This window comes from Ipomoea triloba, chromosome 9, assembly GCF_003576645.1.
Source record: "Ipomoea triloba cultivar NCNSP0323 chromosome 9, ASM357664v1".
NCBI classification, from domain to species: domain Eukaryota; kingdom Viridiplantae; phylum Streptophyta; class Magnoliopsida; order Solanales; family Convolvulaceae; genus Ipomoea; species Ipomoea triloba.
Genome location: NC_044924.1, coordinates 9,138,813 through 9,156,216, shown reverse-complemented (window position 1 = coordinate 9,156,216; position 17,404 = coordinate 9,138,813). Strand labels below are relative to the sequence as shown.

The following is a 17,404-nucleotide window of genomic DNA, read 5'->3' as shown; positions in this document are numbered from 1 at the left end:
TAACGGCCTCACATAATCTAACCCGACAAAATATTTAGAAAGATGTAAACCATGGTAATTCAATGACTCAGTAAATAGGGTCAAATGCCGATGCACACAATAGATCTTCCTTATAATCCCTGCATTGCTATTGTCGAGTTCCGAACTTTGATCTCTTCACCCAAATATTACTTACTGAGCCAGTGAGTTAAGCTCGTGTGTGCTTTTTTCACATTAATAACTCTTACTGCTTGTAGTTGATGGTATCACAGTTATTTCCAATTGAAAATGTTTTAGGTTCGAGTCTCATCCAAATCAGGTTAACATAATTGATGAAAAAATTAAAAATAAAAATAATTTTCAAGTGAGTTTTTTTTTTTTACTTAAAAATTTAAAAAAAAAAACTTATTTTTTGAAAATTGAAAATTTTCACTTTAAATATGTACCATATAAAAGCATTTAATTTAAACTAGACTACGCCGAATCTGATAAGCCTTCAGCCTTCTTTTTTTTTTTTTTGAAAATTCAGCCTTCTAGAGATCATGATTGGTAAGACTTCTAATTCCCTCTGTCCATCTTTTAAGTTTGAAAAATGTTGATTATACTACTTTCAGATGCCTTAAATGAAATTAAAAGAAAAAAAAAAGTTATAACTCTCACTTTGTGTGTGTGTATATATAGGGGTATATTTACATATAATATCTTGTTTCAATCTTACCTATTCATATGAAAAATCTAACGAGATGTCATTTGAACGAAAAAATGTGGTGGCATTCGAGTAATTTTTTCTCATTTTTAATAACATATAGTACAATTTTTAATAATAAAAACTAAATGCTAAACCTAAAACGTAAATATTAAACGCTAAATAGTAAAATGTGAACCTCTAAACCAAACTTAAAAGTAAAATGCTAAACCAAACCAAAAATCTAAACTATAAACTCTAAGATCTCTAATTACACACAGCACTTTTAAATTAAACTGGCAAAATTTCATGGTATAGTGTGTAGAAAAGTATACCATATATAATGTGAGAAAGCACACTTTTAATGTTGGATAAAATTACCAAAATATCGCTGTGATATGTTCCCTCCTTGCTCTAGAACCATTAGATATGGTCAGATAAATGGTTGAGATTGATTCTTAATTTTCTTCTAGAGATAATTCTCTTATGACTCTTTTCCATAACCAATTAACTAGAACCACATACCAAAATTAATTCTATTTGTGCTAGGTAGGACCTCATGGGTGATAAAACACTCTCAACTAGAACACAGAACTTCTAGTTAGATCATAAAATACTCGCATCGTCTCATCCACATCTCTATTATAAGTTCCATACAATTCAATTATTACTGATAAAACTGACGTATATTATTTCCTTTTATATATATAATCATATTAAAATGCAATGATTAATTATAATTCTATGGATCAATTGGTGAAAATTTTGATCTTTAATTTATAGCAGTATCTAATTTTTGTGCATTTTGATTTATTTAAACCAACATAACATCCACAAAAATAGAAATACGAAGCTTGATAGGCATGCATGGACATATGGGGAAGAGATAATGTAAGATATTTATATAGTAAAACAATACTTATGGTTTTATGCATGCCATATAAGGCTTAGCTTGAATTGATAAGCTTTAATTTGGATGTTGTATACTGATTTTTTAAATTAAAAAAAAAAATCAATTCTAAGTTTAGTTGGACTCGAAGTTAATTAGTTTGAAACAAGTTGAAACTAAAAGACAAAGTTAAATATATGCATGTTGAATAAGAATGCTTGGATTTAGTTCGTGGTCTCAATTGGACAAGCGCATGGATTTAGTTTGTCTCATTACCAACCGAGTTTAGTTATAGAAATGAAAAAATGAAATAAAATTTATGGAACCTAATATCTTGATCTGCTTGAGTTCACACAAGGATCGTAGTCCTCCTCCTCAAATTAAGGTAGGATGAGAAAAAAAAACTGCAAATTGGAATTGATCTTAGAGCTTAAATTATTTATTTATACTCAAACTAGGATCTTAAGTTGAAAAGTATGAAAATACTTGAATTTTTAAATTTCTGCATGTTTTAAATGGAGGGTCAGGTGACGGGGGTAATGAATTTTGGCACTAAAATAATAGTCATGGATGAAAATTGATATAAAATAATAGTCGTGGATGAATATTGGTAGAATTTAAATATATGGACCAAAACTATCATTTTGCTAATACTCGTAAAATCAAAATTAGTAGTTGTTCAATAATTGTACATATAAATGAATATATTACTATATATTTTCTCCTAAACATTCTAAAATTTTCATTTTTAAATTCACGTTTCAATTAATTCATAAATAGCTAATAAATATAACCAAAAAAAAAAAGGAAATTCCCATTACAAATTACAAATTAAACTAAATTAATTATCAATTGCCCAGACTTGTGGTCTAATGACACCAAGTTGTACTCCTCATTATAATAGAGTTGTAGTACTAAAAATAATTAATTATCAATCTTTTTTATCTTTTTTTTCTACGTGGATTAAATGATTGGACCACAAGTCGTTTCAAACTTCAATTTCTTTTTCTTTGACCAACAAATTAATTATTCCCGTGGAAATAATGTGTATGACTAGATAACGACGACCAATCTATTTTCATTCGCACTTAATTAATTGCGTCTGTAAATTACCATTTTGGCCATAATGTCTTCCCACTGCAAGTAAACACTAGCGTCTCCTTCCACACTTCATCCATTCCCCCACGACTATATATCCACTTTTCCACCATCAAAAAAGAATATCATCAAATTACATCATGTTTATTCACTACTAAATTTAATTTTCTCTCTCTATATTTATATATATCTATATACTGTATGTATACATATATGGGGGAAGGTGGTGAGATTCCGGAGTATTTTATGTGTCCGATCTCGCTTCAAATCATGAAGGATCCCGTCACGGCGGCCTCCGGCATAACCTACGACAGGGACAGCATCGAGAAATGGTTGTCCGATGGCCGGAGCACTATGTGTCCGGTGACGAAGCAGCCGTTGCCTAGAGGCGCGGCGGAGTTAACGCCCAATCACACTCTCCAGCGCCTCATTCAGTCGTGGTCCGCCGGCGGTGTCCGCCGGATTCCGCCGCCTAATCCTCCTATAACCAAGGCTTACGTCGTTAACCTCGTCCGCGCCCTCTCCGTTCCGATCCTCCGCTTGAAAGCGCTGCAGAAGCTGGATAGGTTGGCGGCGGCGGCGGAGGAGAGCGAGAGGAATAGGAAGTTCATGGCGGAGGCCGGCGTGGTTAAGGAGATGTTGAAGTTTGTGGTTGATTGTTACAAATACGGCAAAACGGCCGGACTGGAAGAAGCTCTCAACGTTCTATATCTAATGCGGAGCCAATTTGTTTCGTTTGAAAGTGATGAGATTCTGGACTCGATTTTGTGGATTTTGGATAGTTACGATGCCGGCGGAAATTGCGGAGATATAAAACGGCATGCATTGTGCGTGTTGAGAACGATCGTGGCGAGAGCGGATTCCGATTCCGGTTCCGCCGCCCTAGAGCGGCTAAAACCGGATCTCCTGAAGAAACTGGTGAGCAGTCTAAGGGATGAAAAAAACGAGATCAATCTGCAAGGAATAAACGCCGCCTTGCAAGTCATATCCGCCGCCTGTCAATGGGGGAGAAACCGAGTCGCCTTGATCGAATCCGAGGCGGTGTTCGAGCTCATCGAGGTGGAGATCAACAACTTCCGGGAAAAAAAAACAACCGAGCTAGTACTCGGAATCTTATCCCAGCTGTGCTGCTGCGCGGACGGGAGAGCGCAGCTGCTGAGCCACGCGGCGGGGATAGCGGTTGTGAGCAACGCGATACTGAAGGTGTCGGCGAGGGCGGACGATGAGGCGCTGGCGGTGCTGTCGTCGATATCTAGGTTTTCGGCGACGAGTAGAGTGATTGGGGAGATGCTGAGGGTGGGGACGGTGGCGAAGCTTTGCATGGTGCTTCAGGCCAACTGTGCATCTTACTTGAAGGATAAAGCAAGAGAGATTCTGCGATCCCATTCTGATATTTGGAAGGATTCTCCTTGTGTTGATGAAATGGTTGCTTCCTTCACAAGGTGTGCTACCACCTGACCATCATATCATCCCATTTCAATCCTAGCTAGTTTCCATCTTTTCAAATCAAAACACATGTACTCACACACCCAAATCGTGTGTGTATATATACACTGTATATACAAATTATTTGTGCATTATATAAGGAACAAGTTGATATGTTTTCATACTCTAAAAAAAACATAAACATTGAATATAGACAAAAACATTGAATATAAACGGGTTGGGTCAATATAATTTGGATCATAGTTAATATTATATGTTGGTCTTCACGGATTGAGACTCGTGAAACAATCTCACACAAGTGTAACCCTTGAATATAAGAGACATGTTGTATTAAACAGAGTAAATAATTATCATACTTAAGTCTACTCGAAGCATAGTTACATACTTTAGTCTTAAGGGATCAAGAGTCTGATTTTTGTCAATAGCTGAATTCGTGTTACAATATAAATATTATTGAGATTTTATGAATTTTCTTATAAGATCAACAAATTTTGGTGGTTTGTATAAGATGGTTTAAATGATAAGGAATATCTCAAATAAAACAAATTTATTATTAAAAAAAAAGAAAAAAAGATTGCACATGCATGAATTTTCCTTTATTGAATACCGAATCAGTCTTGGTCTACTTAAAGTTAGGTAAGCTTACATATAGAACTGTGGTCCTGTATGGCTACTATTTCTTTCCATGCACATCTAGCTATATATTCAATATTTTATTTAATGAATTTCTTAATCATGATATATGTAGAATCTAGAATGAGAATGATCCTTAGAATTGACACTAGCTAAACTTTGACCAAATATCTATGCATTAATGGGTATTATGATTCTAGCACAAAATTTTATATAAAACCGTTGGATAATATCTTTTAAGCAAAAATACAATACTTTTTTATTTTTATTTTTTAAAATTTTATTCTCTATTACATAAAGTCACTACACCACTTCTCACTTGAGTCAATACTTTTTTATAATCTTTAAAAAATGTTACTACATATATTTTAATTTTTATAAAACAGAGATATACTCTTTCGAAAAAGAAATTAAAACAGTTATATACTATCACACTTTTTAAGAAAAAATATAATATTTATAAGTATTCCATTTTAACTAAAGAATATTACATATATATCACATGAGACAGTGCCAAATAATAATATGGTAATATCTAGAACATCTGAACATATTACAGGTAAGAAAATATTAAAAAAAAATATTTTTGATCATTCAAAATCAGATTTTTTAAATTTTTTTAACACCAAATTCAAATTAATATATGATTCAAGTTAGTTAAAAAAAAAAACAAAAAACAAAAAAAAAAACAAAAAAAAAACAAACAAACAAACCGATAAGGAACTAGTGAACTCATTTTTGCATGTATGGAGCAAATGAGCAATACTTTATGAAGCATGCAGCGATTAAAATGGATTTTAGTGTTTATACTTATATATAGTTTACAAAAAGGATTGGTAACTACTAACTAGTTTGCATAATGAAGCATGGGGACTAATATAATCAAATTTATATATATTTTTTGTGCATCAGTACCGAACATTCTGACTGTGTAACAGCTCAACAACAGCAGCAACGACACCCTTTCCCTCGGTTGAAATATCAAGGCCAGGCTCTTCGATTTTTCTCTTCAGAAGTTTATCAAGCTCTCCCCTCAGTTTCTGCAGTTTCACAAATGAGCTTAAGCTAAAACACAGCAATAAAATGAGAGAAAGCAGCTTTCAAAGGTATCGGAATTACCTTTATTAATTCCAGCACGCTCTTTGACGCAGAGAAGTGAAGGTACCCCCCGAGCATTTCAATACCATCTCCACTTTTACTAGGAATCAGATTACCACCAAACATAAGAAGCGTGTAGTCTGATATGTTTGTTGAGTCTCTTATGAAGATGCTGCTTGTTTTGACCTTTTCGCTGTAGACCAAGAAAGGGAGAGGGAAGAGATGAACACTGGCATTGACAGATGCTGGATGAATATCAACTTTTCCAACATCCTTGGAGTAAAATGCTGTGCGTTTTCCTCTTCTTTTGCACTGAACAACATTAGGGTAGAGCCCAGCACAGAGGATTGCACATACCATCTCCAAATCATTACTGTATTCATTGTAAGCCTGCAGAAGCAGACAGAATAGTATCTTTTAATTGCAAAGATCATCGGATTTGGCTCTAATTGACCAGACTAGAACAATCAAATGCCACCAATCAATAAGCCTAGACAGTATCAGCTTGTACTTAAAATCCTCATCTTGCTCATATATCTGCATCTAAGTGTCCCCTTTCTTCTCACAAACAATTGGAAACAAGTCCAGGTGAACATTATTTCGCATGCAAGGATTTCTAATGAAATGTTCAACCAAAACATATTTGGAAATAAATACTTACCTGCGGACCTTTGGATTTATCAATAAAACCAATATCAGAAAGAAGATCAAGAAATTGCATTCTCATATCTGCCATCATTTGCATGGTTATTGGTGACAAGAAGTTTTCCCAACAGAAGGCTCTTTCCTGACCCTGACGCTTGGCGTCTTTCCATCCTTCATAAGCTTTGAGAAGTGCAATATGGTCACTGTTTCAAGGGGGAAATTTTTTGCATCAGTAAAAGATTATGAGTGATTCAAGGCAAAGAGCAGTGTAGATAAGCTTCAAGGCTTAACCTGCAAGAATCACCAGCAAAGGATCTTTTCGCAGCATCTGCTTCCTCTTTCCTGTTTATAGGAAGGACAAATGGGTCTCGATATGCAAGAGCAGCAGCAATTGTCAGTGCAGGGTTTAGGCATCGGAAGAAGGAACCCATCAGAAGCATTTTTCCAATATTTGGGTCCAAAGGCAAAGTGCATAAGTGGCGCCCTGTTGAGTAAAATTAGTTCATGTGGGCTGTGGCGGTAAAATCTCCAATCTGTAAAATGTTGAAATAGATCTTGCGACATTACTTACCAAGTGGAGTAAGCTCCTCTGCATCATCTAGAGCTCCAATTGTTCGGAGAAGTTCAATAGCATTTTGAACAGAGAGAGGATCTGGAGGTTGAAGTGCCTTGTTCAGAAATGAACTGATAGCTCCCAACTGTAAGCTCTTAATATGGAGGCAAAGCTCTTGTAAAGGTGTACGAAGAATCTCAGGAAGTTGATATTCAAGCATAGCATCATGTAGTAGTTTTGGGTACAATCTATAACAAACGCCAGGTTGCACACGACCAGCACGACCACGCCTCTATGGTTTTCCAACAGTAATAATATTAACCAATGAGTTGGAGAAAATAAAATTTCTACATAGCAACCAGCAGCATTCTCAAAAATGAATATACCAATCAAGTGTGAAAGTTTTAGAGCATAACTAGAATACCTGATGTGCTGAGGCCTTCGAAATCCATGATGGTAATAAACAAGCCAGTTTGTTAAGTGCATCATAACTAGTCTCTTTAGCCTTTCCACAGTCAATGACATACACTACATCATCAATAGTTATACTGCTTTCTGCAATATTTGTCGCAAGAACAATTTTCCTGCAAGAATAGATAATTGACAACATTCCGGTATAAAATACTGTTCCCACCAAGCCAATAACACAAAATGTTGAGTGAGGGGGGAGGGTTGACGTGTTTTTTGAATCTCGTCATCTCTGAAGTGATAACGGACTATGATTATAGCAACTTTTGAACCATTTCATAAGTAGAAGTCCACTAGGGCAATGAGCATGTTAATGAAGCAAGAAATAATTTGAGATAGATTTAAGGACAACATTTCCCCTATGCTAATATAGAATGTTCAATTTAGATCAAGTACTATTAAATTGGTCAAGTTAATCCCCCTTATAATATTATAAAAACATAAAAATTCAATAAAATTGTTAACATTGTTAAGAAGAGTTGTTAAGTTTGCTTATATGGCTAGATGACGCAGATTCCATATCGTTTTTTAGAGGGGAGGGAAGAACTAACTTGGTAAGTGTCCATTCTTGCCTCCTGCTTACAAAAGCTCTAACATTTTTTGTTAATATTTGGGAGCAATAGGCCTCAACCGAATCTCTATTTTTTTCCATTGAGTTCAATATGCGTTACAATACATTGGATCTTGAAAATGGTGCTAATGTGGATCTCAACATCAATTCTATTATGTCTTATAAACGTGCATTACAATAAATTGGATCTTGAAAATGGTGCTAATGTGGATCTCAACATCAATTCTATTATGTCATATAAATGTGCGCAATAGAATGATGTAGTTCTACATGGTGAATAGAAAGCTTCAATTACCTATAATGGCATGCAAAAAAGGGAGTAAGAAAGAAAAAGATACAAAATAGGGTTTTTGTGAGGGAGGGAAAAAAACGATGCTCGTCAGATTAGATTTTTTATTTTTTAAAAGATGATATGACATCCACAAGGTAATGGCTCTTGCTAACAGTGTTAACCAATTTTACCTTATCATTATAATTTTAATAGTATAGGGATAAAATCAACCAACTTTATAGTTCAGGAACTAAATTGAGCATTTTACACTAGTACTTAACCTGTGAAATATTATTAGCCTAGAATTTCTCATGTTTTTTTTATCACAGACGTAACTGTGGAAATAGGATGGGATAAAGAACTTGGGGTTGGGGAAATACAGCAGAAAATAATTTACATATATGAAGCTCCAAAAATATCCAAAAAGAGGAAAAGGTATATGCTTACCTAACATTAGGGGGTGGGCGATCAAATATTTCTCGCTGGTTAACTGTAGGCATTGAGCCATGTAGAGGGAGAACTAAAAACTTTCTTGGATCTCCAAGGAAATTATTGACTTTAATTTTATCAAGCAGCTTGGAAATATCATCCCAACCAGTAAGAAAAACAAGAATTGCACCATCACCTTCATGACAACAGATATGCTGAATAGTCGCTTCCACCTACTCCAGAAAAGTGATAAAAATTTGTTAGAATTGTCTTCCTTGAGCAGTGTGAACATTAGCCTTGGGAGCTGAAATGAACACACTGTAGCCTTGGGAGCTGAAATGAACACACTGTAGCCTTGGGAGCTGAAAAGATTATTGGGTAGCTTTGTAGGTTTACTATTTGAGCATCTTTTATGTATATATATATGTGTGGGTATCAGTGTATGGACTATGGAGTATGAAGTATGCAGTGAAGTAATAGATATAGAAATATAAGAATTATAACCATTTCTCCATCCTTGATTATTCATTTAGCTTCTTCCTAACTGGCGGGTGGTGTTATTCTCCACCCGCCAGACCTGTGTTTCTTCCAAATTCAACAAAATTGATGGCATTAAAGGCAAAGCAAAAGGGCATGCAATTGTAAAGGCTTCATTAAGGACTCTAAACCCTTGATAAGCAACTCTTTGTATTTCAAATAGGTGGTAAATTTGATAAAATGGTTCTTGTAAGATCATTGTCAAACAGGCGAGCATATTGATATTTGATACTCTCCCCAACAACGTGAGGCATGCACCTGGAGTTTTAATAGACAACCACTCTACAAAATTTAATTCAAGGGAAAAAAAAGGGTTAACAAAGAAGATACATACAAGGCCCAAATCAAGCTGTGAACCTGACCAAGTTTCAAGAGATTGTCTTGTTGTCATGCTGTAGCCCTTGTAATGGGAATCAATGTCCACATCCTACACATCAGAAGACTCTGGGATAAGGTTCTTGTTTATAACAGCAGCACACCACATTTTAAACAAAGCCTTTTATATTCAATTATATGCATGTGTTATGAGAAAACAATATAAAATGCATCAACAATTTGATACCAGCAGTCCATTGAATATAAAGATTACGCAAGTCTTTCTTTATCAGTTTACATCACCACACAGTGGTAGTCAAGCAAATGAAAATTCCTTGTTCATCTGTTTCTAAAGACTTAGGATCCTTAAGCCCAGAAAAGTGTCATCATTCCACCAATGCTAAAGAAAGATAAACTTTTTAATTTATGTTCATGGTAATTAAAAGTTAAAAAGCATGCCTCAAATAACTCAGTCAAAGGATCTTTCTTAGATTCTTGTTGACGGTGCCTTCTCCTTGAGTTTCCCTGAACATTGTCGAACTCTGGCTTTATTCTGTAACGGGTTTTTTCTAATACATCTTCTAGAAATAATTCTGATACAGGATAGGTTAGTCCCTGCAAACATTAATCAGATTAACCATAAAATACAATGGGTTTCAGTGGCTTTAATATTTTGAAACAAGTGAAACTAAAATACCGGGATATGAATTGTGGGTGCATTTCCAAAGTACTTGGAAAACAGCTCAGCATTAATGGTAGCACTCATCAGAATGAGACGCAGATCAGGACGCCGGGGAAGAAGGTCACGTAGAATTATTAGAAGAAAATCTTCATCCATGCCTCGTTCATGAATTTCATCAACCAACAAATGGGTAATTCCAGTTATATATGGGTCCCGGACCTATTATTAAAAAAAAAAAAAAAAAAAAAAAACCTCTGGTAAAATTCCTCAATGGACTGATTTCAGAAAATAACTACATTGCAAGGACAAACAGAAATAATGCCCATATAGATTTTTCAATATTTTTCCCTGTATAGTACAGGACTTGATATCTTAATTTGGTTCACTATTATCTATAATTTTTATTTAAAAGAAAAAAAAAATCTGATTATCATTCATCCACCAAGCTAGGCAAGAAAAAACATTATAATTTGAAATCCAAACATCAGTACAATATACATATGTTCTCTCCTGTACTTGAAACAAGAAAAGAAACTAAACTCATAAAGCCAAAACTAAAAACTCCTATTTATAATGAACAGTAAAATTAGCATTGTACTAAGATCCAAATACCAGTTGACGCAGCAGCACCCCTGTCGTACAAAACAATAACCTTGTTTCAGCAGACCGCTTTGACTCCAGCCGGATCTGGTAACCAACAGTTTCTCCTAGATTTTCACCCCTTTCAGAGGAGATTCGAGCTGCAACAGATATGGCAGATATACGACGAGGTTGCGTACAAATTATGTTGCAATTGGCTCCACGTTTAGATGCTATCTCTTCCTCCAAAATGAATTGAGGAAGCTGAGTGGTTTTCCCACAGCCAGTCTCTCCTGATACTACCAGTACCTGTGTATCAATAGTGACTAGCATTTTTCATAACCTTTTCCAAAACCACTAATTCACAGTTGTGCACCAAAACCTCCAGAAAAATAATTATATCAAATAACAGAAACATAGGGCCCATTTACTTCAGTTTTCCGTTTTCTAGTTTTTCAGTTTTCATTCTATGTTTTCTGTTCATAAAACTTGTTTACTAATAACACACATTTTTCCAAATTTATATTTTTAGATCATAACATTATAAAAATAACACAAGTCCAATTTTGAGTAAATTTTTAGACCTTATATTTAAAATATATTTGGATTTGTTTGGTTTAAATGGAATAAATATAAATTTTATTTTTGAGTCTAATATATGTAAGATTTTAACATTCGATATCTGAACCAAAATTTTAAAAATCAGTTCAAATTATAATTTTTAGTTTAGATAATATGAATTTGTTTTACCTAAAATATTTAAAATATTTTTGGATATGTTCGTTTGAGTGAAACATATATATTATTTTTACTTTCAAGCCTAATATATGTGAAATTTTAATACCTGATATCTGGACCAAACTTATGTTAGGATATAGCATAACTAAAAATACTCGAACCAAAGATCTATTGAGTTCATCCAAAATCTAAAAATCGATTTAGATTTCGAAATTTTAATTCCGATAATTTGAATAATGTATAACCTTAAATGTAAGTAAATAAGTTATATTTATACGGAGTATAAGTAAATGAGAGTGTAAAGGATAAAAGATGATGATAAGTAAGAGAAGATGATAATGAATGTTGTCATAGTAATGGATAGATATGTAAGTAGATAAAGGTTAAAATGTGGTAGGTATGTGATGGTAGTGGTAGATATACAGTCAAGTAGGTGATATGGGTTCTGCATTCCATAGGGGAAAAAAAAGTATTCTCCAGTTTTCCAGAAAACAGGAAAACTGTTTCCAATTTTCAAAATGGAAAACTGTGCAAGTAAACATATTTTCTGTTTTCAGATTTCTAGAAAAATTTTTAAAAAATAATTAAATAATAATAATAATAATAATAATAATAATAATAATCTTAAGGTAGTAAACGGGCACATAATCTCCTCAAAATAAACTAGTGTTATAGTAAATAAATAAATAAATAAAAAAGGTTGCTCAAATGCTGTACCTGATTTGAAGCAACTGCTTTCAAAAACTCAGATTTTACTTTAAATGCTGGAAGTTTTTCTCTGAATGACATCATTGCCTTAACATTATCAGTTGCCTGTAAGGAAAATGAATTATATATAAATGCTATAGCAAAACAGAAATACTATTTATATCAGTGATGACCTAAAGCACTTTATGCATACCCTCAGCTTTTCTTGTTTCTGTTTAAGTTCAGTGTTAAGTCTCTCCTTGGCAGCATCACTCTCCAATGCAGCAGCAGCTGTTGCAGCATGTACAGCATTAGATGATACATTGGCAGTATATGAGTGTGTAGAAGAGGAATTTCCATCAGACACAGATGCTTGTGAACTGCTCAATAGATTTCCAACTTTTCTCTCAATCTCCGTAGACATTCGTATCTATGAGACACATAAAGTTAAAATAACACATTAAATGACAGCTGTTCACCATAGATGTTACCCAAGAGACCCACCCCCCAATGGAGTTGAGAAAATTAGAAAAGAAAAGTTTAACATGTTCAACCACCTCCTGTGATGATCCATGGCGCTCATCAAGATCTGCCCGGTAATTAGGTAATGGAACTTTGCTCACAACAAGTGCCTTACCCTTGTTATACGCATGACTTTCTTCCCAAAAATAAAAGACCAGAAGAAAAAAATTAGCATTGCCTTCATTTTATCAAGCTTTAGACTGTAAATTGACACTGAAACATGTTAGGATTGAGGGGAGGGGGAGACAACAGCATCATTAAAGTCTATTGTTTGAAATATATTATATAAGCTCAGTCTGCTCATGCCATTTGTAGTATTCTCAAAACTCCACAAATCAACTTTCTTTCTATTTTGCACAGTAACCAATTACCATATAAAAGACTACACTGTGTCTTAGGATTGAAAATGATAAGCTATGGTTACAAAATAAGCATGTCACAGACATTAGATATTAAATTAAATTGAAAGTAAAGAATGGAAATAAGCCACATTACGCTAAGTTCAGTACATAACAAACCAAAAATTTCATTAAATTAATGGTTGCCAATTACCAATATATATTATTCAAAATCCACTTACAAGTGAAGCCCCAACTGATATGCCATATCAGACAACTTTCCCTGATCATCCCTGCTAAAGTTTCTCTTAATTATCATCTCCTGCTCTCCTCCTCTCTTGAACTGCTCAATTTTCCCCCACCACTCATTCTCGTTCATTACCTCCATCTGAGAAAATCAAATACGCCTTATTGGAAGGCAACAAAACACCAAAATAACTTGCAATAAACCACTAATATGCGCACAAAACAGGCTAAAATTCCTTTAAATCGCATCATTTCTTCAGTTTCAAGAGTTTTTTTTAATCCAAAAGCTAAATTAAAAAAAAAAACAATGTAATTCTCTACGCATTGAGAGTTGTACCATCCTTGAGCTTTATAACAGAAATGAATCTGAAACCCTACTAAATGTAAAGGAATGTGGTACGTACCTCGGCAGCTTTCTGACGAAGACGCTCAGCTCGCCAGGCGGGGTCCCACCAGCGCTGCTCCCCACCTCGCCCTCCGCCACGGCCGCCTCCACCACCGCCACCTCGCCCTCCTCCACCACCACCGCTGCGGCTGCGGCCAGCGCCGCCGCGACGGCCACCTTGGTAATTGGGACGATTGGACATGGCTAAGGTCGGTACCCGACGAGTACAGAGATTGTAGTTGAAGCTGCTTCGCGCAACTGAACGCGGCTTGTACAAACGGAACTGAAAGGAAGTCGGACAGTAGAAGAGAAGTCGCAGTGACATTTATATGGCACACGTGCGGAGCAGACCGGCGAATACTATGGTTTTAGCCTTTTAGGGAAGGGGAGACATAAAATTAGGAATCTCTTGGGCCATCTTGACATTGGGCTTGAAATAAGGGTGAGTTTGGAAAGTAAGAAAATGATTTCTGAAAAATGAGTCATTTTTTGAAAAATATTTTCGTTTCTTTTGCATTCTGAAAATTTGTCTTTGTGTGTTCAGTTCATTTTCTGAAAAATGGATTGAATTGTATAATTTTACATTTAAATTTTTTTTTTAATATAAAATAATAATAATAATATAAAATAATAATATTTCTTTTAAAAGTAACAAATGTGGTCATTTTGGCCAAAACAATGGTTGAAGTTAAGTCCGGAAAATGACTTCCGAAAAAAAAATCCGGAAGTCATTTTCCGGGAAAAATGACCTCATTTTCCTTTGTCCACATAAATTGTTTTCCGTTGACTGCAATTTTCAAGCACTGCCAAACACAAAAAACCCATAAAATGATTTCTATAAATCATTTTCCGGACTACCAAACACACCCTAAAAGTGAATTGCTTAAATATACTTTTTAGTAATTACCATTAATTTTTTATCCAAATATATTGAACAAATACATAAACAACCAAGCTAGTCGAAAAAATTGAAGAAGCTAGTCGAAAAAGTTGAAGTAGATAATTAAGATGAATTGAATAAGCTCAGCTAAAGTCATATGATGTAAGTTATTAGTTGTTGGCTTGGAAATAAGAAGTGTTATATGTTGGCTATAGTTAACTAACTAAATTCATCAATTCATCGTACAATACCTTAATCTCTAATCATTTATCATTACTAAACGTGCATTTACGCGTTCGTATACTCGAATAAATGTAATAGCAAAAACTATGGAGTATGTATCTGTAATGCAAAAATGTGTTTAGGTCCAACTCCATTGATTTACCAATTTAAAGAAGGTTAACAACATGCTTCACTACTAAACAAAATACCATACCACATGTTTGTAATTAATGTGATGAAGTTTGTTTATTTTTTTCATTTTTAGGTAGGGGTAATCGCGGTTCAGTTCCGCTTATGAACCGCCGGTTCCGAAATATTACAAACCAAAAACATAACCTTTTAGAAAGATTTCGATTCCGCTTTGAACCTTCGAGTCAAACCGTTTTTTTTTTTTAATTCTATTTTATATTTTTAAAATAGTGTGAATTCAATAATTAATTTTTTCACCCTGAAAATTAGTTTTTATCAATGTTTATTTTCTTCCGTTTGAAATAGGAATCGGTTGTTCCGGTTTATGATATTATGGAACATGAGCTGGAACCTTTTGGGGTTCAATTCGGTTCCTACGTGGTCATCCCTGTTTTTATGACTATATTTTTCGTTTTTAATGGCTTTCAAAAACAAAAAGAAATTATTGTTCTAGCAATTTTCCTTTAAAAAAAAAATAGTACAAATTTGAACCCCCCCCCCCCCACCCAACAAATATTAGCATATGTCATTTGAAAAACAATATGGTAAAACATGCACGATAGCATTTTGTAAATATATAAATAACAATTAACATTATAATGTATGAGTTAAACAGATGCGGATAGTGCAATTTTAAAAACAGGGGCATTTTGCGCGTCTGTTCTAATCACAACATGTGCTAAGAGTAACCAAACTTTTAATTGTTTGAGAATTTTGCTCTTTTTGCATTCTGAATTGGCGTGAAAATCCTTTTTAAAAAATCCAATACAATAGGGGTATTTTATTTAAATAACATACACCTATTATTCCACCTACGCCACCTATGCTCTAAGTTTTACACTCTTAGCACCATTTATGCTATAAGCTTTACACTCTCAACTCCACAATTTGACTTTAGAAACTAAAGAAGTGAACTTCAACGAAGAGCAACAGCGACGACTTCTCACCGACGTGAGCAACAATGACATCACCCTCACCAATGACGACCACCTGCGAGGCGAGTAGCGGCAACGAGCTTCGGTGACCATGTGCTAGGAGAACACAATTTATGCTCTACGATTTACACTCTTAAGTCCACATATCTACTTTGGCACCTAAAGAAGTGAACGTCGGTGACTATCCATGAAAACCAACGTGAGCAGCAACGACATCCTTCTCACTAGCGATGACCATCTACGAAACGACATTCAGCGAGACCACCGTAAGCCATCTATGAGGCAAGTAGTGGCATCGAGCTTCAACAACCATCTGCAAAGGTGTTGAATCTAAGCAAGAGTACCTCTAACTTCAAGATTTGACCCTATTATATTGTAGTATATGTTCATCTATACTTTTTCAACCTATTGAAGCACAAAGAGTCAATTCGATATCTCTTCCACTAAGGCTTGAACGCATGACCTCCCATATGGAAAAGGCCACTACATGCCATTTGAGCACAAGGTGCTTGGCCAATTCTTAAAATTAGTTCAAAGACGAATTAAACATATAGCATGCATCAAGTAATTAAACACAACACACAAGAACATGAGAAATTTGTTAACCTAGTTAATAACTAATCATTCCTACATCTAGGGGCACCACACAAATATTAGGCCAATTCTTCATTCATAATCAATAATTCAATATAAACGTTTTACCAAACATAGTGACTAGAGTGAAGCACTTCGATCTCATTGCCTACATCATAGCCTTCAAACACGAAGAAGCTTATTGAAGAATTGGTGAAAGATCTCCCGATCTTTCAAGTTGAGCCCCCCTCAATTGTAGTTCTCCCGAGTTGCGTTATTGTGGCAACAACCCGGAATCATCAAAGACTGAATTCAACTTATAAGAATGTTAATTTATCAAGTTGCTCAATTTAGCTCATTGAAACTACCTTCTCCAGTTTCTAAAATTTCCCAGAGTAATGATTGAATCAACAACCCAGTCAGAAGAGAATTAAGGCTTTTTATATTATTCTCCCGGATTGATCTGCAACAAACTAATTGCATTGAACTATCTTATGAACTTGCATTGGTAGTTGGCTCAGACTTTGATATTCAGTGTTCAATATCTATCAGCATCCTGTGAACTAAGTCTAAGTATAAATACAGACTCAATCTAACTTTAGTACAAATACATAGATGACTTCTGAGCTAAATTATGAACAACTAAATTGTTTCATAAATAAATCAAAACAACATAAAGGAGTACTTTGTAATTTCTTTTTTCTTAATGATCTATTTTATTAACAAGCATTATCTTCTTTTGTGTATCTAAAACTGAACTTGGTTTCTTTGTATTGATGCATTTCTTATTCTACAATCTGCAAGTAATATG

At 34.6% G+C, this 17,404-nt stretch overlaps 2 protein-coding genes across 3 annotated transcripts; one reads left to right on the top strand and one right to left on the bottom strand.

Annotated features, from left to right (window-relative positions):
- Positions 1–2,800: 2,800 nt before the first annotated feature.
- Positions 2,801–4,258, top strand: LOC116028342 (E3 ubiquitin-protein ligase PUB24-like). Its single transcript, XM_031270030.1, has one exon. The coding sequence runs from the start codon at positions 2,853–2,855 to the stop codon at positions 4,107–4,109; it is 1,257 nt and encodes a 418-aa protein (XP_031125890.1). The 5' UTR covers positions 2,801–2,852; the 3' UTR covers positions 4,110–4,258.
- Positions 4,259–5,475: 1,217 nt separating this feature from the next.
- LOC116029988 (DExH-box ATP-dependent RNA helicase DExH1) lies at positions 5,476–14,142 on the bottom strand. 2 transcript variants are annotated; one of them, XM_031272056.1, is made up of 16 exons: positions 13,814–14,142; positions 13,406–13,551; positions 12,861–12,957; positions 12,518–12,733; positions 12,334–12,429; positions 10,912–11,187; positions 10,315–10,518; positions 10,077–10,232; positions 9,637–9,729; positions 8,784–8,998; positions 7,451–7,610; positions 7,045–7,318; positions 6,765–6,957; positions 6,490–6,676; positions 5,850–6,218; positions 5,476–5,770 (listed from the first exon to the last, which is right to left on the bottom strand). In XM_031272056.1, the coding sequence occupies exons 1-16, from the start codon at positions 14,117–14,119 to the stop codon at positions 5,639–5,641; spliced, it is 3,120 nt and encodes a 1,039-aa protein (XP_031127916.1). In that variant the 5' UTR covers positions 14,120–14,142; the 3' UTR covers positions 5,476–5,638. The 2 variants fall into 2 exon arrangements, with proteins under 2 accessions (XP_031127916.1, XP_031127917.1); XM_031272057.1 differs by lacking the exon at positions 13,814–14,142 and having other exon boundaries at positions 12,861–12,961; positions 13,406–13,537.
- Positions 14,143–17,404: the final 3,262 nt, after the last annotated feature.